General features: G+C 32.7%; 1 protein-coding gene across 1 annotated transcript; it reads left to right on the top strand.

Moving 5' to 3' along the window:
- The first annotated feature begins 1,220 nt into the window (after window positions 1–1,220).
- LOC140437451 (protein SCAI) lies at window positions 1,221–26,801 on the top strand. The gene is made up of 9 exons (XM_072526991.1): window positions 1,221–1,405; window positions 10,795–10,977; window positions 14,305–14,403; window positions 18,799–19,053; window positions 19,771–20,004; window positions 23,567–23,754; window positions 23,907–24,137; window positions 24,483–24,653; window positions 25,989–26,801. Exons 1-9 carry the CDS (start codon window positions 1,308–1,310, stop codon window positions 26,231–26,233), a joined length of 1,704 nt encoding a protein of 567 aa, XP_072383092.1. The 5' UTR covers window positions 1,221–1,307; the 3' UTR covers window positions 26,234–26,801.
- The last annotated feature ends 275 nt before the right edge of the window (window positions 26,802–27,076 follow it).

Below are 27,076 nucleotides of genomic sequence, written 5' to 3'. Positions count from 1 at the left end.
GCAAGATGCCAGGTCACAGCCGTAAAGTTCACTACACCGGCGAGTCAGTTAGCCTAGAGCGCTAACTACAAAACTGTCTAATTCCGCTACTCACACGCCTTAAATAGCCGCTCCGAATCCCACTTCGTCGTCTCGTTGTAGAAGTGGATGCGCAAATTTTGACACTCCCACGGTTCGAACTGTTAAACGATCAGAACATTGTTACAAATGATGTACTGTCAATGAAAGTGATAGATTTTATTGATCTTGTGAGAATCGTAAAAAATGGCAAAAATTGCGCAACGTTTATTTATTTAACGCTTTTATAAAAACTGACTTTATTTGCGGTAAAGTACAAAAATTGCATACGAAAGCAGTACTCTTCAACTTTAAAAAAAATTTTATTTTTGTCGATAGGACACGCAGATCAAAAGATTCGAATCTTTACCATCGAGTTGATAAAAATTGTATTTAAAATAATTGATTTCTCGTGCATAACTGACGCTTATAATCGCCGGTCGATTCAAGCGTTGTTTGTGAGATAACGGTTCATTCTACATAAAAAGTGCCAATTACTATCTTTGTTCAAAATTGTCTCAGCAACATTTTTTTATTTGAAACAGTTTTTTCTACGGCGCTCAGATTCTTGGTAAATCGATTGTTTCAGTTCCCCCTCCCCTTAAGATGGGTTCTTTGGGGGAGAAGCCGGGTGGTAAAGTGATCAACTTTTTTGCATCTTTTTTAGGGTCTTAAAATTGATATTCTCGGCAAAATTCAGCTTGTTCGTATGATTTTTAGAGGTCAAATCACTGACGACTGGACTATTTTAGTTTTTCCTTATTTGTCTTTATTATTTGCCAACATTCTGCACAATATTTTGTGAGGGGTTCCACGATATTTCTATATGTCTATTATTATCCTAATAACTTTTAGTAATCTATAAATGAGTTTTAGTCCATTTTTCCTTGATTTATCCCGGTTTTAATGTATTTTCCGGTGATACCATCTTCGGCGGAATACGTTCTTGTATTTGTATATTCCTTGTAACCGTTTATAGATTTTACATACAAATCCATATTTTTTGCAAACCTATAGGTTTCTAGGGACTTTCGATATTTTAACACTGCCTCAATATTAACGAACCCTGCGCCGAAATAACTAGTCGGTTGTAACGAGGACACCTCGAGCATATGCCAGCACCGTCGCGGTGCTAGCGTCTAGGCATCATGTCTGCTGTTCGATATTTCACTAAAGCCCCGTCAAACTTGCCATCTTTCCACGATTTAGAAACATTACAAGATATGAAGTACGGAAAATTTTAAATAAAAATGGTCGGTATGGCGAATATGGACGAGCATGAGAGAAAAATTGTGATGGAATTTGTTCATTTACTAGAAAAATCTAAACAACTGTTCAATGGTTTAAGGTAAGACGAGTTTCTGTAATTATGTACTCTATCGACTGTTTTGGAGGTTTTGTTGCTAAGTGTGCGGTTTCAACTAATAATTACTATGTCTTATTCATACATTAATGTTGGATTTTTCATTTAAATACTGAGAAATGTCTGAAATAATTCCAAATTTCCACATGGTGAGAGTTAAGTAATCATTTTCTTGCAATTTAAATCTTTTGTGTAACTTAAATTTTCTTAAATTATTTATAAAGTTACTGAAAACTCTTTTTTCAGTTTTGTTAATGTTCATTCATTTATTCTTGTAGATTATTATAGCTATTTGTAGTATGTATACTGCATATAATAATATTTTAAGAAACTATTTTCCAAATGTTAATAATATTTTTTTATTTAAATAACGATTAGGTTTCAGTGACGATTTCGCCTTTCTAATCTGAACGTTTTGTCATAGGTTTGTCATTAAGAATTTTGTTAAGGATTTTTATTTATTCCCTTTATATGGCCTAATAAAGACCCGATATGTAAGGTCCGTGTTTTGTATATTCTAGAATAATTATTGTATAAATATTTATTTTGTAGAATGTAAAATACATATTTGAAACAAATGTGACAAATACATTAAAGACCCAACAGATATTTACTACAAGTCATGTTGTTATTCGGCTATCTCTCAACTGTCTGCCCATCCGTCTCTGTGTCTGTATGTTCGCCTGTCTGTCCGTCTGTCTGTCCGTCTGTCTGCCCGTCTGTCTGTCTGCCTGTCTATCAGTCTGTCTGTCCGCCTTTCCACCTGACAGTATGCCTGTCCGTTTGTGAATTTGTACGATAATTCTTGAAATAAAAATCTGAGAATTTTGAAACTGGCATAAACGTTCCACTTAGTGTTAGGAAGAACGCTATTGAATTTGATGTCAATAGATCGTTTTCTTCTCATACGCTCGTGCTTCCCGTCTTCCTAAAAGAAAAGTTTTAGACTTTTCAAGTTTGGTACAGAGCTACCTCTTAGTGTCAGATTCGTGGTGTAATGAAGAACTCTATTGGATTTGGAGTTATTTGGTCTATTTCTTCTTGTTTGCATATTATCTGCCTTTCCTATTTATTAATCCTAAGAAAGGTACTGGATTCTTGAAACTCAGTACATAGATCCTTTTTGGTGCAAAGAATACCTCTGTTGAACTCAGGATTAATATATTTCTTATTTCTGATACTCTTATGCCTTCCCTTTTTTAACAGAAAAAATCTAGAATCATGAAATTTGGTACATAATTTTCTTGTGGTGTAAGAAGTCTATTGAATTTGAGGTAAATAGGTCATCTTGCTGTAATCATTCTTTTACTCATTTTCTTTTACTTGGATGAAAAGTTCTAGAGTTTTGGTTCATGGTGGGTAGGTTCCTCTTGGTGTAAGAAAGAGTTATATTGAAGAAAAGAACAATTATTGCTCTACTTATATTCTTACGGCTTTTCTTCTTGTTGAAGGAAAAACTTCCTAAAAGTCTTGAAACTTGGTCATAGTTTTCTGTTGATTCAATTCTTCTTGAATGCAGGATCAATAGGCATTTCTGTTCTCATATTCTTACACTAAGTTCAAGAATTTTGTCAGATATTTTGGTATTCCGTTCTATCGGTTTCTTTGTAATGAAATTACCTAATGCATACATACATTCATATTGTATAATAAATATATTTTATTTTAAAAATTAAAATGATCTTAAATGATACATATTAAAATAGTACAATGTTCTATTGATGGTTTGAATATATTTTGTATACTTTTTGATTCGTTGTGTATTTTGTCTGACTTTATAATATTGCTATAAGTTTTATAATCTTTAAGTTGCCAAAGGTGGTAGCACAAAATAAGATTAAATATGGAAGAGTTACAAAGAATAATGACAACAAAGGGTGGACGGACTAAAATGAATCAACGGTATTATCAGGAACTGCGACAACATTTTTAAAAACCCAGCGACACATCAATTTCTTAGGTTTAATTAAAGGGGGCACATTTTTTCGATATTTTAGATTGTGTTATTTTAATCCCTAAGCCAGGGTAAGAATAACCACAACAGTTTTTAATGGCAATGGGTTTTAAATACAATATCGTTTTAAATCCCTTAAAATTTCATATACATTAGTATTTAACTTAAATTCGATTCAATACTGTATTTAATTTATTTAAAAATAATGCATTTTAAAATGCATATTTTTAGCTGGTTACTTATTCCTAAGTTGTCCAAATGTTGAAACTCATGATCTCTGGTTTTGGTTTTGTTCGAAACGTTCTTTCATATTCCGGAGCATTTGCGGAGTAACTCGTCGACTTTCGTTGACAATTCGCTGACGTAAATACTTAAAAATGCGGGTGGTGTTCTATAGATTTTACTTTCCAGGTATCTCCAAAAAAATAAATCTATGGGAGAAAAATCTGGTGACCGAGGGGACCATTCGATACTGCCTCTTTTCCCAATTCAATACCGTTGAAAATGTTAGTCTAAATATTGATGAACAAGTAAAGCATAATACGAAAAAGCACGGTCCTATTGAAATGACAAATAATTTTTCATCGCCGAATTTGTCTTTAAAAGGCTATTCATTTGTTTAGTTAAATATAGAGTGCATTCAATTATACATTAGGTGTGCAATAAAAAAATGACAATTTGAAAATAAAAATCGATCTTTTCGTATTTTTTGCAAAACCTATCAGAAACAAAATAACGAATTTTATGCGTTACTTTTAGAGCACACTGTATATGTATAGTACACTGCTAATTTACATAGTATTGGGTTGAACTGAAAAATTACATTTATTTTCGTATCCCAAATTGTGTACGATCGTTGAGAAAATTACTATATCTTCTAAATTGATTTAATTGTCAACCTTACTATGCAAAACAATCCAGGTATGTTCTACAAGAACAACAATATTTATAAAATTGGTTATTATTGATTGTGGTGGTTGCTAATATATTAATTATCACCATTTCTTTTTAATAGTATATATAAAATTATTTATATATTATTATGTAAATTTAGCACAACAGCTTAGGAAAACCAAATTCATGGTTATCAGCCACACAAATTTAGATCCCGGGGCGCTAATCGCCGCTAATAAAGAGATCGAGAAAGTCGACAGATTCAGCTACCTCAGAACTACCCTTAACTCACAGTAAGACTATCCGAAAGAAATTAAGTTCAGAATCTAAATTACAAGGTTCACATTTACCAAGATAATGTCTTTACTATCCGACAGTAACCTGAGCTTAGAGACCAAGATGAGTATAGTGAGATGCTACGTTCCTCCGGTGCTAGTATACAGAGTTAAAGCCCGGCCACTGATGCAATGCACTTAAAGGAAGATTAAAGCCTTTGAGATATAGATCTACAGGAGAATATTGAAGATAACTTATGTGGAGCATGTCTCCAACGTCCAAGTCCTGTCATGCATGAGAAAAGAAAAAGAAGCTTAGTAAAACAACGCAAGCTTGAGTACTTCGGACATGTAATGCGCAACTAAGATAGATATTATATCGATTTCTCAAGTCGTCATGTAGGGTAAAGTATTTGGCAAAAGAGGACCGAGACGAGGAGTTTGTAATGACCTTAGCTGAATTTTTTCAAAGGGCAGTAAACACAAAACATGATATCCTTATTGACCGCTCACATCTAAACTAGATGTGGCACTAAAGAAAAAGAAAAAGGAAAAACGAATGTCACAATAAATGCAAAGAAATAATAACGCACTATTTTCTATAAACAGTTGTTAAAGCCTTAAAAATAGATATTAGCAAAAGCAAGCAAATTTTTGATTTTGTAAGAAATCCTTCTAAACAGGTCGAAAAAGCTTACTATTGACACGCAAGTCATTCCCCTGACAATATTCAAATATTGTGTTGTTTTATATTTTTCCTTAATCTATCTCTTCGATTTTTACTCGATTTTGTATCGAAATATTATGGAAAGTTGATTATTTGCTTAATATTGCACTTTTCTTTTCTCTATACATTACAAGAGTCTTTATGTTTTATAAAAGTTTTCATTCTGAATTTTTTAAATTTTTTAAAAGAATATTTTTTTTAGATAATTCTCTTTTTATTAAAGAAAGTTATGTCTAGCGTGATAAAGAAAAAATATTTCCTAATGAGATTTGATCCTGTTGCTTTTGTTTCCACCCAATTTAGATTTTCTCATTGCTATTGGACTAATATGGGCTTTTTGCTATACGATTTATGTTTCTAATGATATCTGTATCTATTTTTGTTCAATAGTAATATTAGAATATCTGTATGTATTAGTTTTTTCATTGTTATTGTATTTTTTCTTATTTTTTGTATCGAAAGAAGATAGCAAGTGTTTGTTTCATTGATATTTTTTACTAAATATCTCGTCCATTTTAATTCATTCACTAATTAAATTTTATCTTAAGTAATACCAATATTGATCCTATTTACAAACATGTCTTATCTAACTGTGTAATATCAGGTATTCTTTGTTCTTGGTCTACTACTTCCTTAAAGAACTTGTAACTCTGATCCTTCATATCATCTGAGTATCATTTGGATGTTGAAGTGTCTAACTATTTTAATCTATGCTTTTTTAACTAAGAGATTAAAACGAATATTGAACAATAATTAATAAAATTAGAAGACAAAACACTGGGCACGGCACTGTGACTTTAAATATTGACAGCTGGATTAACTGTAAATTTGAGAGCAACGGGAAAAGCCCAAAAAAATTGGGACAAAGCTGGCACTCAAAATATTCATTAACTGGCGTTCTAAGGTATTAGGCAATAGAAGTATCTCGCAGAACACACGTCTGAGTGTTACTTCTAGTTCGCTTTGTTTTATGAATGTGAAACCTGGACAATCAAAGTAAAGAATCTACATATAAAAGTATTCTTCCTTCTTCTTCTTCCTTCTTGTATGTAAGCTTTAAAGCATGTTTCTTCTTTAATATTAGCCTCCAAAATTGTTTAAATTATCGTCTGCCAATATTTCTTCGTCCATTTGGTGACCTATCTCGTGCTATTGGTACTATCCTATCCTCTGCCATTCTACTAATGTGTTCGTTCCACTCCTGTTTTCGTTTTGTCACCCATCCATTTATGTCTTCTATATTGCATGCTCTCTTTATGTTTTCGATTCTCTCCCTATCCAACAGACTTTTCCCTGATATTCGTCGAAGTATTTTCATCTCTGTTGTTTCTAGTAGTCGTCTCGTTTTAGATGTGTCAGGTCTTGTCTCCGCCATGTATGTTAATATAGGTCTGATTGCTGCCTCATAGGTTCTTGTTTTGTGTCTTGTCTTAGGTGTTTGTTCTTCCAGATTGTGTCATTAAGAGATCCCGTCGCGTTACTTGCTTTTGAACTTTGTTGTCGTACTTCTTCTTTAACATCTCCGTAACTAGTTATGACTATTCCCAGATATCTAAACCTTGCTTCCTGATTTATTATTTTTTCATCAATTTCGATTTTACATGGTAGTGGGTATTTAGATGTCATACATTTGGTTTTTTCTGCTGATATTATCATATTGTATTCCTTGGCTGTCGTATTGAAGATGTGTGTTAATCTTTGGTGCTTGTCTTCTGTCTCGGCGATTAATATATATTTGAAAGAAATTATAAAAAAAGCTTTGGAAAATTAAATGCCTGCATTAAAGTCACCGAGTTACTGTCAACAATGTTCGATAAGCAGACGAGTAATAATTACCTCAACTTAAATGATCTGAAGAGATTGGTGGGCAAAATATCAGAATATAGTGAGGAGTACGGATCATCGCCCAACATCAAAAAAAGACAAAGTTCATGTGGAACAGTAAAAATAAAAATGATAATGAAACTTAAACTGATACAAGAAGGAAAAAATACAATGGAAGCAATGTAGAGACTAGCTGGAGAAAACTTAATAAAAATATTCTGGATGCTGCCCGAGAAGCACTTGGAACGAAAATAATAAACAAAAAGTGGTCAACGAAAACACCATGGTTTACACTAGAGGTTAAACAAAAATGTCACCAAAAAAAGAAAGCTTTCCTAAAATATAAGTCAGAAAAATCGAATGAATCATATAAAGAATATAAAAGAATAAGAACTGAAACTCATCAAATGGTAAGAAAAACAAAAACAGATTACTGGGAAAGATTCACAAAAGGACTAGAGATGGATTTCTATGGACAACAGAAACACGTATGGCGCTTCATAAGACAACAAAGAAGCGAAATGAAAGAACTAGTTAAAATAGAACACATACAAGAGGATACATGGTTGGCCTTCTTGAAAGAAATGTTTAAAAAACGAAACGAAGAACCTTTACCAGAAACGCCAAATATAATAACTGAGGAAAAGACCGAAATCTCCCAAAACGATGTGAAAGAAGGAATAAACAAATTAAAAAACAGAAAGTCACCACGAGAAGATCAAATACCAAATGAACTCTTAAAATATGGAGGTGATCACCTTGTACAACAACTGCAACTTTTTATTAATAAAATAATTACCACGAACAGAATACCAGATGAATGGAGGAGAGCGATCATGGTGATGTTCTTCAAAAAAGGAGATAAGGAAGACCCCAATGATTATCGAGCAATAAATCTATTAAATACAACACTCAAATTGACAACAAGAATAATAGCGACAAAAATAAACGAACGAATATCTCTGCAAGAGGAACAGCAAGGATTTCGGACAGGAAGATCATGCACGGATGCAGTTTTTATAATAAGACAAATAAAAAGAAAGTCGCTGGAATACAACAAACCAGCGTATATGTGTCTGAGAGATTTGAAGAAAGCGTTTGATAGAGTGAGAATTCGGGACGCGATACATTTATTATATAAAAAGAGAATATCACTGGATTTAGTAAAATCCATTGAGAATATATATAAAGATAACATAGCTATGGTAAGATGTAAAGGAAAACTATCGCAACCTATCAAACATGAAACTGGCATTAGACAAGGAGATTCTAATATTTAATCTGATAATGGATGAAATCATAAAGAAAGTTAAAAAAGAAGAAGATATAGAATGGGAGAAAAGGAAATAGGGATAATATATATAGTGATATCAGCGGAACCGAGACGATGTAAACTAGTCGTAAATAACAAAATAATAGAACAATTGATGGAAACTGAATACTTGGGAATAAAACTGTCAAGCTACGGAAAAGTGAAAGAAGTACAAAAACAAGTGAACATAGCAAACAGAGCAGCAGGATGTCTCAACAACACAATCTGGAGAAACAAATACCTCACAAAGGAAACGAAAACCAGGATATATAAATCAACAATAAGACCAATAATGACGTACACAGCGGAAACAAGAGCAGATACGGCGAAAACACAAAGACTACTGGAAACAACAGAAATGAAAGTCTTACGAAAAATAACAAACCAAACTCTAAGGGACAGAGTAAGAAGTGAGGAAATACGAGCGAGATGTGGTATAGAGGAAATAAACGCGTGAACCAAAAGAAGAAAAGTAAAATGGAATCAACACATCGAAAGAATGACAGAAAATAGAATAGTACGAATAGCAAGAGACAAATCGCCAAATGGAAGAAGATCATTGGGACGACCGAGGAAAAGATGGTCAGACAACGTCAATTGAGGCTAAAAACCGAAGTAAAACAGGCATTTTGCCTATTTATAAAGTAGGAAGAAGAAGAAGAAGTAAAAAAGTATGTTTATCATGAAACACTAATAACTACTCCGCATAGGTCATACCAATAATAGAAAAAGCACGAGCAGGTTTTATAAGATTGAAGGCAGCTTTATGTAGTCGAGACTTATTACTAAATGAACTTTTTTACGGTGTCAGAATTGGGACTTTAAACGTAAAATGGAGGTCCCATGATACTCTCAGAGTTCGTCTCTGAACAGACGAATTCTTAAAGTATCATACGTTGGCAAAGTTACTAAAGCAGAGGTGCTGAAAAGAATGGGGAAAGAGAAAGAAGTAGAAAAAAAGGTTAAAGAAAAAGAGCTGAAAGCTGAAAAAATGGAAGATGGCAAAATACCAAACAAAATAAGCAAACAAGTATCAGTATAAAAAAGAACAAGAGAAAATCAAAGCTGAGATACATAGAACAAATAGAAAATTATATAACAACCTTAAAAATTAAAAAAATGGGAAAAAAGCAAGAAACAGGTCTTAAGGGAGAAGAATCCTGGAATAGGCAAAGACCCAAAAAGGGTTGTTAACCCAGTGATGATAATGATGATAGCCAATCTTCGCAGCGAAGATGGTTCCTGAAGAAAAAGGAACCAATAAGTTCTGTTACGTAGCATATCGTTAACTACTCATAGGCGTTAGATATGACCGTTTTATCTGCAGTATTGAATTGCTCAAAATTAAGTGAAATGGAGTTCCTAGTGCGAAGCAGTTTGACAGTATATGTGTATAAACTTCTATATGTGTATCTTCTATCTCACAAAATTTCTATTCTGCCAACTTTAAAGTTTTTGTGTTTTTTCATTTTCAGTCGACAATAGATCCCAAGTATTCCTGTTAAAGTAGGTATGCAGTCCTTTTATATTTAAACCAATCTAATATGTATATATTCTATGATTATAATTCATTAGAGGTTTTTTGGATTGTCTCATTCCTTATAAGTCTTTCCAATCCTTGGATCTTTTGAGATCTACTTTTCTTTCGGTTTTTTATTATGCATATTAAAGTTAGACTTAAAAACATAGCGAGATTACTTATCGTGTTACTTAGATTAATTTTACTTTCCCAGGCGACTACTCCTTAAGTGATTATTAATTTTACTATTTCGTATACATCTACCTCAGGATTTTTGGGTTTCATCTCAATTTTTTTCTGCAAAGATTCTGAACACTATTGTCGGTTATCTCTTTTTCATGCTTGATGCATGTCTAAGATGAGTTGATTAGATATGTAAGCTCTATTTTTCACTCAAATATTGTCTCATCTGTTATGACGATCTCAAGAAGTAAAAAAGAGAAGCAGAAATAATAATAATGGCAAAGACAAGACGTAGGAGACAAAAATAAATTACTAGCCTTTGTGGAATCTGAACGAAAGTTAATAGTGGTCAAGAACTGGAAATAAAAAGTAGAAATAATTTTTTTTTAATTCTTTAATAATTAAATTAATTCTTTAAATTTTAAATTTTTGGAGCACTACAACGTTTTTGTTTTTGGCGCAACATATTTTGAATTTGCTCTGATGCGTATCCTATCATTTCTACTAGTATTTAATATTTATTTTAATACAGATGGTAAAAATTTTAAAATACACGAATTTTCATATTTTTAGCATAGATCTTACAAGTTCATCACCTGCTTTATTTTATCCTAGTTTATTACTACTAAATTATATATTTATCTATAACACATACCTACAAAATCCGTGTTTTTGTTTTATTGTAGGGATTTGCCTCAATATGGCCATAAACAGTGGCAAGCATACTTTGGCAGAACTTTTGATATTTACACAAAATTATGGAAATTTCAACAGCAGCATCGTCAAATTCTAGATACAAAATACGGGTTAAAACGGTGGCAGATAGGGGAAATAGCGTCCAAAATTGGTCAACTGTATTATCATTATTAGTAAGTACACATATTAATATAAACATATAAAGTTATCTTATCATTTTAGAAGCAGTTCCTTTTTTTTTTCTTTGATGATAATTTTTGATATTTTTGTTATTCTTGTTATGATATGCGTTATTTGATATCCATGTTCCTTTGTGATACTCCTTTTTTATAATTTTAAGCTTATGAAAAGTTTCCAATCAATTCAAACTCTGATAACTTTAACAAGTTTTAATTAAATACTTTTATCTCCAATGATTTAATTCTCATTCATCATCATCATCAGTGGCATTACAGCTCGTTATAAGCCAAAGCCTTCTTCAGAACAATCTTCCATTCGCCTCTGTCTCTGGCAACTCTTCTCAATGCTTTTACTCCAATGGATTTTAGATCATCCTCTATGTTATCCTGATACCTAAGTTTTGGTCTTCCTCTGGCTCGTCTTCCCACTGGTCCTCTTCGGTCGAAAATTTTTCTGATCGTTGCATCTTTATCTCGCCTAATAACATGTCCTATCCATCGACGGCGTGCTAATTTAATACATTTTACAACGTCAGGTTCCCCAAAACTTCTGTATAACTCAAAGTTATAGCGCCTACGCCACAAACCCTGTTCTTGGACTTCTCCATATATTTTCCTTAGAATTTTTCTCTCGAAACGTTTAAGCAATTCTTGGTCGTTCTGTGTAAGTGACCACGTTTGGTCATCAGACCCGTATGTTAACACTGGCCTGGTTGCCTCATCTAGTAAAATACATATACTTGGTTTTCTGTACGTTTATTTTTAAACCGATTCTAAGTGCAGACGCCCTTAGTGATCGAAATGCTTCGATCAGAGATTCTGTGGACCTAGCAATAATGTCTATGTCATCTGCATATCGGACCACTTGTACAGATTTATTAAAGATGGTGCCATTCGTATTAATATGGCACTCTCGAATTACTTTTTCTAGTGCAAGGTTAAATAAGAGACACGACAGTCCGTCTCCCTGTCTCAGTCCATTTTTACAATGGAAGGGTCTGGAAAAGTCGTTTCGGATTCTGACTATACTCTCTACGCCTGTGAGTGTAAGTTCCGTTAGTTGAACAAGATAAAGCAGCATTTGAAATTCCACCATAGCCTGTAGAAGTTTTTGTCTGTTGACTGAGTCGTATGTGGCTTTGAAATCCACGAATATGTGATGGGTGTCGACTCCGAACTCAAGCGTTTTCTCAAGATACGATTTATGATATGCGTTATTTGATATCCATGTTCCTTTGTGATACTCCTTTTTTATAATTTTAAGCTTATGAAAAGTTACCAATCAATTCAAACTCTAATGACTTTAACAAGTTTTAATTAAATACTTTTATCTCCAATGATTTAATTCTTATTAATTCATCAATAATCATTTAGCCTCGAACGTTAGCTTCTGAATATAATCACTCTTCTATTTCCAAACGCATCTCTTTTGTATCACTTCCATCCAGTTTTTGTTTAAAGTAGTCGATCTATCGTGTTGATGGTCGTCCTGTACTTCGTTTGGTTTTCTGTATTCATCGGCTATCTAACATTCTTATTATGTATCCTGGCCCAGCATGGATCCTTTCAAACTTCTTCATTTAGAAGCTAAATTAGTACAGATATAATGCGCTGATAAACCGTTTTCTCTTCAAATATTGTTTCTTCAAAACATATACATATTTATTCACATATTTATTTCCTATTTAAAGTGTTTTTAAATTATTTCAAATGGATTTAAATACCAATTTTACATTTTTATGTCATTTTAATATCACTAACTGCAGCTTATACACCTCGTATATAAGCGACAGTATGTGTTTCCTTTATTGAATATCGTCATACTACCATTGGCTTAGGTTGAGCATTGGCCTGCTCAAATTACCCCTCTTCATTACTTCCTATTTCTAGCTTTCGTTCTACAGTTTCTAGTTTCTAGTTCTCTCAGATCCTCCTGTATTTGATCTGTATATCGCATTTAGGCCACACCTTGATTCAAAGAGCTCCACACGGCTCATCCATCTCAGTCTTGTAAGTTTAATCAGCTTCACCAGAAATTCTCCGTATGCTTGACACAATTCGAAATTGTATAGTCTCCTCCAAATGTCATTTCATATAAACCATCAAATACATTTATATTGAGGGACGTTTCTTTCAAACATTGCCATTTACGATTCTTCGTCTTTTGTCAGTACCCAAGTTTCTAAACCGTAGGTAACGACTGGTGTGTTCAGGTTTTGTTAATCTGGCATTTAGTTTCCCTTGTAAATATGTCTGATTTCAGATGTCCTAAAAATTAATTGTATGCTCAAGTTGCTAGATAGGTTCTAGTATGTAAATTCTGAGACGTTTTGTATATTTTTCACCATTATGGTAATTTGGATGACTTCTCCAATGTTGGCACGGTTTTCCCAAAATTCACCTTGAGCCCTAACTTGGTGGCGAATTTTTCTAAACAGGAGAATGACTTCAGCATTTATTGTTGAGTGCGACCTATGTTTACATCATTTACATATGCCATGATTTGTGCCCTCTTGTTTACTATTGGATATACCATATACCTATATTATTTATTGAACTAGAATGTTCTCTAATTCCTTTTTGATGTTTTTTTTATATAACTAACCTTTCCATGAGATTTGTCTTTTGTAGATAGTCTGTATTTCTCTTTTTTTTTTTTTTTCATTGTCCGAAATTGCAGGTATCAATTATTTAGACTGTCTGAAGCAATCATTTTTAGTTTTATATTTTCTGTCATATTTTCAGGGTAATTTATAATTATTGTTTCGTCAGTGTTTTTCTTTTTACGAAAATTTGCCGGAGGCGCCAGTTTCAAATGTTTTAACTATTTAAATTCCCAATATTTTTAAATATTTCGTAAATAATAAATGTTTTGTAAAATTGAATAACATTTTCAAGACCTTATTAATTTAAAATTTTCGGTAGATGTAGTTGATTTTTATGATTACTTCAGCTTCTGTACAGGGTTTTAATATAACTATAGGTACTTTCCATATGTATTATTCATTTGTATTTCTTTATTACTTCGTTTGACTACCCGATTAGGCAGTTATCGTGTATTTAGCTGCCTAAAATGATCGTTTTTAGTTTTATATTTTAATTATATAATTATTTTCAAGTACATGATAATGTGAAATACACGGATGTTTATTACTGGTTTAGAGATCAATCCTCATTTTGTTTCTACCTAACTTTACTGCTTTGTCCCAATTATTTATGTTCATATTTTCTAGATTCCTCTCTAACATTTTTAATAATTTCTATACGATTATTCGTAAATATTAATAATTTCTTTATGTCAATATAATTGTCTACTTTTAGCTTGAGAACTAGTGAAACTAATTATCTAAATGAAGCATACTCATTTTATGCTGCCATACGCGGTCGTGCATATTATTCAAGAGCAGCAAAAGAAGATAGGTAAGGATTTTTATGTATTAGATATAAACGTCTTATTATTTTTAATAAGAAATAAAAACCACTATATAGAAGGGATAATAAACTAGTTACATTATTTTAGTAGACGTTAAATTGAGTTAAAGCATTATAAGACAATGAATGTAACTAGAAGGGAATTTCTAGCAGCAATAAAGTAATTAAGTAAATACATAACATCAAGATTGGTTGAGAAGAAATATTAATCATGAGTTTTGGATGACCATATTTGGATAACTATTGGAGAATATTAAAAGTAGTACAGTAAAACTTCTACTCAATGTAAAATAACATTGGGGGCAAAACAAAAAATAATTGGCATCGAAAGCGGAATTTGTTATAATCTGAGAGATAGCAAATTTTACACGAAAAGTCCGTTGCTTCACAGTGTTTATCGCTGTGTTTATTACGTCTGGTAGCTCAAACGATACAAATTTTTACTACAACCTGGGAGGTCCAGGTCTAATGACTATCAACGACAACAAGATTAGGATATTTTAAAAAAGTGTCCTTGTCGAGAAACCTAAAATAAAAGTAAAAAATGTGGATATACGGATAGATGTACAGAATTAGTTGATCCTATCAATAGCATCTAGTAACGAAGAGATACAGACACTAAATTGCACTAATACATCCCTGCCTCTAGTTAGTAGAATTAAAATTAAAAAAAACATCATATCTTGCACATCTGGTGCACCATGTAATATTTCAACAATTTTAAATAATATTAAAAGGCAAGATCTAAGGTAAGAGGATTACAGGAAGTTAGAGAAAATCATGGTTGCGTAATATGAGAGATTGGGCTCACACAACAGCAAATCATTTAATTTTTTGTAGTTAAGTCTTTGCATTAAATTTAGGATACAGAAAATATTGCCATATATTGGTCGCCAACATAAATCGAGAAGATACTTAAGAGAAGAAGGAAGCGGTAGCATAAATTATAAATAAGTTTAGTCTTATTTGGTTTAGTAATTGTATCCTAAAGCTTTAAAAATATATATAAAATACTACTGTAAAGGAGATGAGTCAATACTCAAAATCTTAAGTAGTTTTTTATTGTTAAATTTTTTTGGTTACCGGTTTCTAGGCTTACAATATATGCCCCATCATCAGGCCACAGTACATAAGTTTTTTTTTAACAAAAATTACAAGCTAAAAACAACATGAAACAAACAATGAACAACTAAATCAAAACAAGAGTTAAAATTAAAATTAAAATAAGCCAACAACTGTAACATTAATTAAGTAAGAGAATTGAATCGATATATAATGTTCATTAAATGAGAACTACAACATTAATCAAGTGAGAGAATTGACTTCTTCAATTAACATGACCGTTATCGATCGTTGTTGTAATGTGTTGATAATGTAGTTCATTTTCCATATCATTGTCGTAGATTTTTTAGCCATCATGTTCTTTTTATACCAAAACCACGTTTACCTTGGATCTTTCCCTTGTAACGAATTATTTTGCCTACCATAGGGTATTACTAATAGGGGTAGAAGATTTGGGATAGAAATTACTGGGGGCGAAGATAAGGCAAGCAAAATAAACGCTACTTGTGCGAACGGCACTTAGGGTTTGTTAGGAGATTTGGGGTCGTGGATAAGTAAATGGCAAGGGGGTTGAGATTGGGGCAACTACAAAAATATAAAACAAAAGGTCATGAATCTCTTGGGACAAACAAAACAAAAAGAAACAGGAAACACCTCTAGTAATTTAGAAAGGGCGCCACTTCGAGGTGCCTAATTATAACCATTACAACAATTAGTTGTAACTAGGGAAATAATTATCTGAAATGCAAAACTTATCTTTTTCAAATGAAACTCAAAAAAGGTTAGTTTAAAAAAATAAACAAAATGTTAAGAAACAATATTTAACATTTATTTTTGTGTCACCACAAACAGTTACAAAATAGACAGTGCAAAAATGATACAACAATAGTCGCAAAATACAAAAATACAAAAAAAAACTTACATGTGTCATCTGTTTACAAATTCCAGGAGTTGGAGATACTACATAAACTTACAAAGGTTACCGCACAGAGATTAACCTTTTTTTAAACAAAAAAAAACAAATAAATATCGAAAATAATGAAGCTAGCTGTCATATGTTAACAATAAATTTTAAAAACTGAAAACAAATAAAATAACAGCTAAAATCAAAACCCAAAATTTACAATATTAAATGTTACTATTTTTATATTTTAACGAAAGCAATTATTGTTAAAAAAAGTCTGTTTTTACTTTAAAATTTGATGAAATAAGAATTACCTGGATTTCACAAAAACACAAAAACAAGTTCCTGAGGTTGGAAACTGGAGTTGAACTCTGTACACGTACACACGAACAAAGGGACTGCATCTCACACTGAGAATTGGACCGACCATTTGAGGCCGAAGCTGGCACTGGACACAAAACTTATGACTCTGCCTCTTAAACAACGGGAACAGGTAGAATTAGATTGCATTAACTAATTAACTGCTACTAAAATTGTTTCCCATAACGTAAAACGAAGATTTCCCTGAAAAGGGACCCAAACAGAAAACTACAAATTCGACGTGAATTTGGACAAAACGCTGGAGCCTATCACTCTTGACGTCTTGACTTGACCGCCGCTCCAGCGAGAGTGACGAAATTATCTTCAAAAATTGATTGCATAAGTTAGAATAAACAAAGCACTTTGGGTATAAACAAGACACAACGAAAATGAAGACGTAAATTATTAATTTGAAAACGCAATATCGGGCGGTTTGAACAAAGAAATATCGAAGAATTTGCGCCTGTGACATAAACAAACAAAAAAATGATTTATTATCGACTTGGCGACATGAAAAGAACGAAATATTATTTGGGTCTTAAATTGAAAGATACGAACTAAGAAACATTGAAAAAATTCTTCCTTATTATAATGCATATATAAGGGGATTTTAATTTAATACATATACGAGGGAATTTCAAAATATTTCAAATGCTACACCCTGAATGATCAGATGTAAAACTTTATATTTTTCAGGGTGTCTCCTAATGTGACTGAAATATTCCAGCTTGCGTCTCTTTATTATATTGACCAGTTGTGTTGTTTGGTTCAGACGTCTAAGGACCTCAGCATTTCTAACTCTGTCGGCCAAGCTTATTCGTAGTAGTCGTCTGTATAACCATATCTCAAATTCTTCTAAGCGTTTAAGCTTCAATCCATACAGTAACGCTCGAAAAATATAGCAATATGTCTTTCGAACGCGTAGGTAAATACTAAGATCGTGGCTGCAAAGTACGTTCCTCATTTTTACAAAAGTGACTCGGGCTTGTTTTATACGGCTTTTAATTTCTGCTTCAGCTGACATTGATATTTTTGCCGAGAAACACGACTTTCTCTACTCTGTCCAGTACGGCATCTCCGACTTTTATACTGTCATCCTTTATATAGTTTTTTGTTTGCTATCATATATTTAGTTTTCTTAACGTTTATGAAGTTTTAATACATACTGATCACAGGCTTATTTTATTTTGTTCGTTAGATTTTTAAGTAGTTCTCCGCAATTAGCGAGCACCACCTTGTAGGGCTTCTTTAAATATTTCTTCTGAATATCAGTTAAAGAGTAAAGGCGATAGTATACAGCATTGTCTCACTCATCTTTTTATATTTACCTCATCTGCGAGTTCTTGTTTAACTTTTATTCTTGCCACTTGACGCCAATATAGATTTGTAATTATTCGTAATTTTTTATCGTCCAAACTTTTATTTCAAATTTAAATGTACAACCCTTATATTAATTTATTGTACTAGTTATAAGAAATGTCACTGATGTCTCAATATATTCTGTATTGTGTCAATTCTCTCACTGAATTAATGTTACAGTTCTCATTTAATTAACTTTATATATCGTTTCAATGGCTTAAGAACTTAAGGGAATGGTTTGAATGCAGTAGTGCAGAACTTTTTAGAGCGGCAGTCAACAGAGTCCACATAGCCATGATGCTTTCCAACCTTCGATAGAAGATGGAACTTAAAGAAGAAGAATCGTTTCAATTCTCTTAATTAATTGGAGTTGTTGGCTTGTTTTAATCTTAATTTTAATTCTTGTTTTGTTTTAGTTGTTCAGTGTTTGTTTCATGTTGTTTTTAGCTTGTAGTTTTTGTTAGAAAAAAGACTTCTGTACTGTGGCCTGATGATAGGATATATATTTTAAGCCTCGAAACCGGTAGCCTAGAATTTCTACTACAATAAAAAACTTACTTAAGATTGTGAGAATTGACTTATCTCTATTGACTATACACTAGTAATATGAACTTACATTGGCAACCTTTTTATCATTTTTCATCATTTATAAAATATTATTTTGTGGACTCTCTTTCTTTAAAAAAGATTCTTTTTAGGTCTGAATTAATGGTTAAAAAGTTAAGATACTATGCTCGATTCATAGTCGTTTGCCTTTTATTAAGACGAATGAAGTTAGTTAGAGAATTAATAGTAGAATTAGACAGACATATCGCCGATTACACGAGTACGTACGAGCCTGACGATCAGATCGAATGGAGTTTGGTCCTAGATGAAATCAAGGGATTTATTCAATCTGACTCTCTAGTACAAGTCCTACACGCCGATACTAATCCGATTGTTCTATCACATAGGTAAGAAGTCATAGTTTTTGCACGTGAGTGTATTTGGTGTACGTGACATTTTAGATACTAGAGAATCTGAATCGCTGAAGAAATTGCTTACGCGCATTATTTTTATGATTTTTAGTTCATTTGTCATTGTTAACTTGTCATTTATTCTCATTTTATAGTCATGCAATCTTTTCATTTATATACAATAAGCGCTAAAGTTTAAAATAAGTCTTAAAAACGAGCAAAAGGGCAGCCAGTAAAGCTATGAAGTTAGATATTATTGAAAATTTTGTCACCGTTTTGTGTTATTGTGAATGGATGTTTATACCAATTGATCCTAGCTGAGTTTTTGATATAGACTTATACAATTTTTCGGTGCATCTATTTTCGGCTACCTATTTGAAAATTGATATCTGAATTGCACACTATTTTCCAAACTTCATTCTGAGAGAATGGTAGGAGTTTTGGGCTTATAATTATTGTTCCAATACAAACTGATTGGATCGTAATTGAAAATTTTGTAAAGGTGAGAATATAAAGGGCTGACTTTAAGGCTTTAATAGGTGAATTATATAGTACTATTTATCTTGTGGAGAAAAGTTGATGTCTTTCCTTTAGATTTTTAACGGATTAATTATAAATTGCCTATGTACTGGAATTTCAAACTTTTCTTTAAATATTTTATATATTATTTATGTACTATGATTTCTAATCTGTAACTTATCTTATTATTTTTAGATTGAGCCCTTTAACAACACCGCCTGTAGAAAAATCACAATACATGAATTTAACCCTACAAGAAATTCTGATAATAGGAAGTGCATCGGAACAAGTTAAATTCTCAGAACTGACAATGGATATGTTCCGAATGATTCAAACGCTAGAAAGGGAGCCTCAAGAAGATTTCAATCATATTTATGACGCTTCTCCAGCTCCAGGAAGGGTACCGTATGGGATAAACCCGCCAAAAGGGTTAGTAATACTGTTAAATTTGAGTTTAGTTCATATTTCTCAGTTAAGGCTCTCAGCTATGTTGATAAAATGGCACAAAGTATAGGCAAATCTGCGTTTGATTGCATTTAAACGTCTTAAAATAGAAATGAATGGCATTAAAGAAAATGTCACATAGAAATATATACCTACAGCATATGATACGATGTCCGTACGGGAAAGAAAGACTACGAAGAACAAAAATCTCTTAATTCCATCACTAATATTATCTTATGATAAAGACAAATTTATGCGTTTATAGATTTGGAAAAATCTTTTGTTTTGATCGTATAAACAAATAATTTTTTTTTTTTTTTTTTTCATTGTCGACTTGGCCAACCAAAATAGCGCTGCCACCGATTATGGAACGATACTTTATGTATACATATATATATATATATATATATATATATATATATATATATATATATATATATACAGTGATGAGTGCCTTAAGAACCGGCAAAATAACGCAAAAGATAGAAAACATGATACGTTGTGAAATAAAAAGAGATGAAAGTAGTAGAGGTGGGAAGTTATCGATAGAAACCTCTAATTTACATTACATTATATTAGGACTATCGATAGTTTCCCACCTTTAGACGTTAGCTTATGAGCTAGTTGACTTCAGTCATAATATTACAAGTATGACGTCGAACATTTACATTTTTTAAATTTCGCATAAAGTAAAAACTGATTGAAGGCAATAAAGCAAATGTAAATAAACAGTTTAATTAGTAGTAATTTGATAATTAACTCTGTGTTGACGAATATAGAATAACAAGCTATGATAATTCTGTATTGAGAAGAGTGTATGCGACGTCTTAAATCATAGTTTATTATTGATCAATACTTTAATTTTGGATAAAAAATACTCCTACTTAAACTGTTTTTACTCACATTACGTGATACGTATTACTATGACTGAAGTCAACCAGCTCATAAGCTAACGTCTAAAGGTGGGAAATTTTCGATAATTCTAACGTAATGTAAAGTATATTATAGGTTTATATCGATAATTTGTCACCTCTACTCCTTTCATCTCTTTTTATTTCACACAACGTATTATGTTTTCTATCTTTTGCGTTATTTTGCCGGTTCTTAAGGCACTCATCCCTGTATATATATATATATATATATATATATATATATATATTATAGATTAAATGTTACGTATACTCAGTGCTTCTATACGGAGTAATAACGTGGACATTAAAGGCGGAAACTCTATCAAAACTTCAGGCTTTTGAGCTATGGTTATACAGAAGGATCCTGAAGATACCATTGACAGACAAAGTCACCAATAAAGAATTACTGCAGAGGATGAACACAACCGCGGATTTGGTCAACATCGTGAAGGACCGTAAGCTGCAGTACTTGGGACATATAAGGGATATATTGGAACAGAAATCAAGGCAGATACGAGCTACTCCAATGCAATTGGCAAGGTAAAATTGAAGGAAAAAGGGCCCCAGGACGAAGAAGAATAACCTGGCCTGCTAACCTGAGAGCATGGTATTGAAAGACCTCAACACAGCTATTCCGTATAGCAACCAACAAAGTCATCATAGCCAGAATGATCGCCAACGTTCGGAACGGACGTGCACCCTAAGAAGAAGATATATATGTATATATATATATATATATATATATATATATATATATACATATATATATATATATATATATATATATATATATATATATATAATACTTCTTTCTTCAATCGCCTCTCGATAATATTCGGAAATACTAACGATGTGCGATATTGGTTGTTCCTAGTAATTTAACATTGCCTTAGTTGTAAAAAACACTACACAACATTATAGCTAATTATTTATTAATAACTTTTTGTTTGAAATGAAAAAAGAGGAAGTAGAGGAGCTAGGACAGTACTCACAATAATACTTTTCACCAGATCTTCTGAACAACGGGGCATTTTCCAACAACTGGCAACAGTGTTTTTCATAAGAGCCAATGTGTTAAAGTGAGGGAGAAATTTAATGTATCCCCACATCTGGGGAAATTTGAAAAAAATTCTAAGGTTCATTCTGGTCATTTTTTGAGCGTTTGGAGGAAGGGGGTAAAATAGTTTGTCAAGTCGTGATGTATGATACATCATTGAAAAGGAGAGGGGATAGCGAATATGATGAGACAGAAAAATATTACAACATGTCTCCGTTGTTATTGGTCCGATTGGAGCGTGTGGTATGTTACATGAAAGATTAGGAGATAATGATTATATTAAGATAAAAAAAACAAACAAGGCGACTACCAAAAGGGCACTACACATTATCTTCGTTATCAATGAACGTATAGCGATATACGAGATATTGTGGTACGACGATAGTACATAGTATGCAACTCGATACACATTTCAAAAAAGTACAATACCAACATAAAACAATAAATTACTTGTTGGTCGTAGATAAAATGTAGTACGCAGCTTGGAATTCTAGTGAATCCACATCCATAATCTTCTTCTTACTATGCCGTCTCCATTAACGGAGGTTGGCGACCACATTTCTAAAAGTTTCTCTATCTTTTGCAACGTGGAATAATTCAGTCTCGAATATTTCGCAGCCATGACTTCCTCTTTCTACCTATTCCCTTTTTGCCATCGACTTTACCCTGCATGATGACCTGCAGAAGACTATATTTATCATTCCTTAGTATGTGTCCAAGGTATGCAGTTTTGCGTACTTTTATTGTTCTCAAAACATACACATACACATCCCTAATAATGTTACTTAATTCTCATCCCTAATAATTTTATGTAGCCTCTACCCGAATGCGTGGCAGTGTGGATCTGGTGCTCTTCTGACCTAACATCATGTTTTTTTATTATAACTTGTATATATGTTTTTTTTATGGTACGCTATATACCTTAAATATACTTTTCGTCCCACCTCGTTTTTATCCTCCTATATATAATTGTTATATCCTCCCCTTTCATTTGCCATGTCGCATGTTAGGATTCATCAGTTATTTATTTTGTGCTCAGACAGAGGTCTTCCAAAATTAAATAAATCAAAATTTGTCTTACGGTAAATCTATTTTCATCCATAGTGCCCCATGATATCTCGTATGTTTCTATACGTTCATTAATAAAGAAGATGCTGGGTAGTGCCTTTTTAGTAGTCACATTGTTTGTTTTTTCTAATGCTGCCACATATCAACATATTCGCTATCCTCTCTTCTTCCCAATGATGTATCATACGTCACGTTCCGACCAATTATTCTACCCCCACCACAAAACGCTCAAAAAATTAACAGAATGAACCTTAGAATTTTTTAAATCTTCCAGATCTAAGGAAAAATTAAATTTCTCCCACGCTCTAACACATTGACTCTTGCGGAAGGGCACTATTGCCAGTTGTTGCAAAATGCTCCGTTATTCAAAAGATCTAGGGAAAAAGTATTACTGTAAGGTCATACTGTCCTAGCCTCTTTACTACAGGAACTAATAATTCCAATTTAAGTCCTATAAATCTGGAGAAGCCTTATTTTGTATTTTGTATAAGAAAACTTATTTTGTTTATAGGTATATCGAAAATGGAGATAGGCCATCAAGAAGGGAAAATCCTCACAAATATCTATTGTACAAACCCACGTTAAGTCACGTCTTAGTATTTTTAGCGAGTGGTTTTAAAGAACTACCCACCAATGGTGCTCTATTATTGTATTTATCTGCCGATGGATGTTTTTCGACTACAAAACATCCAGAAGATAGTAAGTGTCAGTATAATATTGATTTAAGTAATATTGCTCTTTTATTTTAACACAAAAACCTGTGAAGCCCTATTTAATTATTGTTTCTTTAGAAAATGTATAAAAAGTGTCCTAGATATATCGAATGTTATAATTTCTAACTTAATTTTTAGTGGGATACGATCTTGGTGGCGTTCTAACTAGTAGCCGAAGAGACGGAGACCACAAAAAACAAAAAGAAGCTCACTGCCTTTACCCTGGTGATTTATATCCATTCACAAGAAGACCGCTGTTTGTCATCGTAGATTCAGACAATAGTTTCGTATTTCAACACATTCCTAGATATTTTGGACAACCGTTAGTTACTTTAATGTCACCTCAAGATACACCACCAGCTTTTCAAGGTAAGCATTATAGCGAATGTGATCCAAAATCTGAAAGCACATGCCTTGTCGTTTGCAAGCCAGAGGAGAGAATACACTTTTTTTTATTTTATACTCGGCAGTGTATTATGTCCTTATTTCTTCTCTCATCCTTGTGTACACTGATATGATGTGCATTTAAGTTTTACAGATGACTCTCTAATGACTCGCACTTTTCTTAGTTATCTAGTTCTTAACATTTATCTTACGAGCAATAAATAAATAAACAATATACAACATTAAAAAATTAAATAAACAATATTTAAGAGTATATTAACATATATTTATAGCAGATATATCTATTTAAATTATTTTTTTATTTTTCAGATCAACAACACAATGGTTCTTTGTTTACGTTATTTTTACATTCTCCATTAACCGCATTCTGTTACTGTTGCAATTTAACGACTATTCCAATACATCATTGGGAGAGATGTCAAAGTTTTGTTGATCGTTTCGTTACAGAAGCATCTCGCCTTTTCACTAGATCACGTGTTGGTAAGTTTGAAATTAGTATGTTCAAAATTAAAAATGAAGTATAGATTTTAACACTATTACATTACTTAACTATACTTAATAGACACATAACTAGTTACATTTTACAGTTATTTCTTCAAAAATCTTATAGAAATACACAATAATAAAGTAAGGTCCCAAAGAGCCTGAGAAATTTTATAACTGCCGTGCAGATAAATAATAGGAATTTATTTCCTATCTTTTTAAGTTTTCAAATTCCCCAAGTAGCGCAGGTTGAATTGTATAAACAACTGACTTAAGGTAATCCCATAGGAAAAACTCAGGTGGCGGTAAATCTGGTGACCTCGGTGACCACTCAATAGGAACTCTCCTTCCAATCCATTTGTTCGGATAATTAGTATCCAACCATTTGTAACTGGAGCTGCATAGTGAGGAGATGCTTCATCTTGTTGGGAGTGCAGCAAATTTTCGTCTAGAGCTAGGTTGCCTTGATCGTCTCTTTGGTTCTCTAATTCATGCACAAATATAGGTTCGATGGTGTTTTCCAGCATATCGAGATAAATGTCGCCACTTAAATTGCCTGGTATGAACAAGGGGCCAATTATAGCACCGCCTAATATTCCTGCCCAAATATTTAGTTTTTCATGATATTGAGTGTGACTCAATCACTGCACTACAATGAATTCCATTTTTTATCCCCTTCATTTGATGACTTCATTCGTGACTAAATTAATAAGCATAGAAATCAATAAATTGTACAATTTGGTTCCATTATCTGTGACTATAAGTTCAGTAAGCTATCCGTATATTCTGACTTTTACCTTGTTGTTTCGGTAGATATTTTCAATTATGTTTATGATGTCCAGGGGAATAGCTCTACTATATTTTACAAAAGATGGATTGCATATTTTAATCTTACAGTGTTCTTTTTAAACCAAATAAATCATGGTAATATCTTGTCCCACATATTTAACTACGAATAAGTGGAAATATACAAGCCATAATCAGTAACACACATCTGATCAAAAATTTCGCCCGTGTTTAGAAAGTTCCTGTCCGCATTTTGTAGAATAAAAATCAATCTATACAAAAACCTATTGTAACTGAGTAAACAATCAAATTTTCTATTTGACTTAATATATCTAATTATTAAATTAATTAATTTAAAATTAATATATTCTACCCATGCGCAAAATTTACAACGCTACAATGTATCTAAATTGCGTGTGCTAAATTGCAGTTTCATGTATTGGTTCTCGTCCAATTGATACGAATGTATACTAGGAAGAACTTAATTACCCAGAATCAATTAATATGTTAATAATTTACTAGAAAATAAAGGACTATATTTTTCAGAATCTTCATATCTTCAATTCTTCGGTGATGATTTCCTGCGCCTGTTGCTACTTCGGTACGTGTTCTGTGACGTGGTATTGCACTTACACAGAGCATTCAAAGGTCGCCAATACCGTCCCAGATGTCAGCCTCCTTTACCCGAAGCCGAGTTACTGGAGCATCCTTCTCTTCAACACCTGGTGTTAGATCTTGCGGCCCACCTTGAAGTGCGAACTCACTTCATGGACGGGCACGAGGTCGAATGATCCAGGGCGTCGTCCTCATGGCCATGTGTGGGGTTTAGTAAAAACTGGACATCATCTTCACGGCATATCCATGAGGATGGATGCGAAGCAAAAAATAGGTCTTTGATTCGTATAATAATGTTGATTGCCTTCGCCGTAGTGGTTTTGCTTACAAACACGCGTTTTTTGTGGATGATTGTAAGAGCTTTGAATTTTTTTTGGACTCTTTACACACTTTATGGCAGATTAGTTTGCAAGTACCTGCCTGTTTTGGAGTTAGTCTGTCTGGTACTTATCGATAAAAAGCGCAAATTAGAATATGAAGGGTCCTTTGGGACATATCTTAATTCGAAACATTCAATTTCGGTGATATTGTTCACATAGCTCAAAAACTGAGCACGTTGTCTTTCAAAAATTCCGTTCATATATCGAATTAAAGTAATGAATATACACCTTTTGGACATTACTACAAAGTAAGTACATACTTTTTTAACATTACCATTATGGGGCCAGTCTTTATACTTAGGTACGTTGCTAATTGTTATACCTAAATTATTTCGATCAACTCATTTTCGAGGCAAATATTTGGATACTCATTTTATTTCTGATAAATATATATATATATATATATATATATATATATATATATATATAAATATATTTGTGAAACTAAGCCGGCCAGACAAACGACAGTTCCTGCAGTTATTTGTAAAAAATCCACTTTTCCACTCTAAGCATTAATGTCTTCGTCATGATCATGAATCCTACTACTTTTTCCTTCCTTCTTTGCTCCTGAGTATAACATTAGAAAGTTCTGTTTATCAATACATCCTTGTCCCCCCCCCCCCTCCGAACCTAATTCTT

This window comes from Diabrotica undecimpunctata, chromosome 3, assembly GCF_040954645.1.
Source record: "Diabrotica undecimpunctata isolate CICGRU chromosome 3, icDiaUnde3, whole genome shotgun sequence".
NCBI classification, from domain to species: domain Eukaryota; kingdom Metazoa; phylum Arthropoda; class Insecta; order Coleoptera; family Chrysomelidae; genus Diabrotica; species Diabrotica undecimpunctata.
This window is presented reverse-complemented; position numbering and strand designations above follow the sequence as displayed.

Coding starts and splice junctions, on each gene's coding strand:
- LOC140437451 (XM_072526991.1), top strand. CDS start 1,308: ATGGTCGGTATGGCGAATATGGACGAGCATGAGAGAAAAATTGTGATG. Junction 14,404..18,798: donor AGAGCAGCAAAAGAAGATAG/GTAAGGATTTTT, acceptor GATTCTTTTTAG/GTCTGAATTAATGGTTAAAA. Junction 23,755..23,906: donor TACAAAACATCCAGAAGATA/GTAAGTGTCAGT, acceptor CTTAATTTTTAG/TGGGATACGATCTTGGTGGC.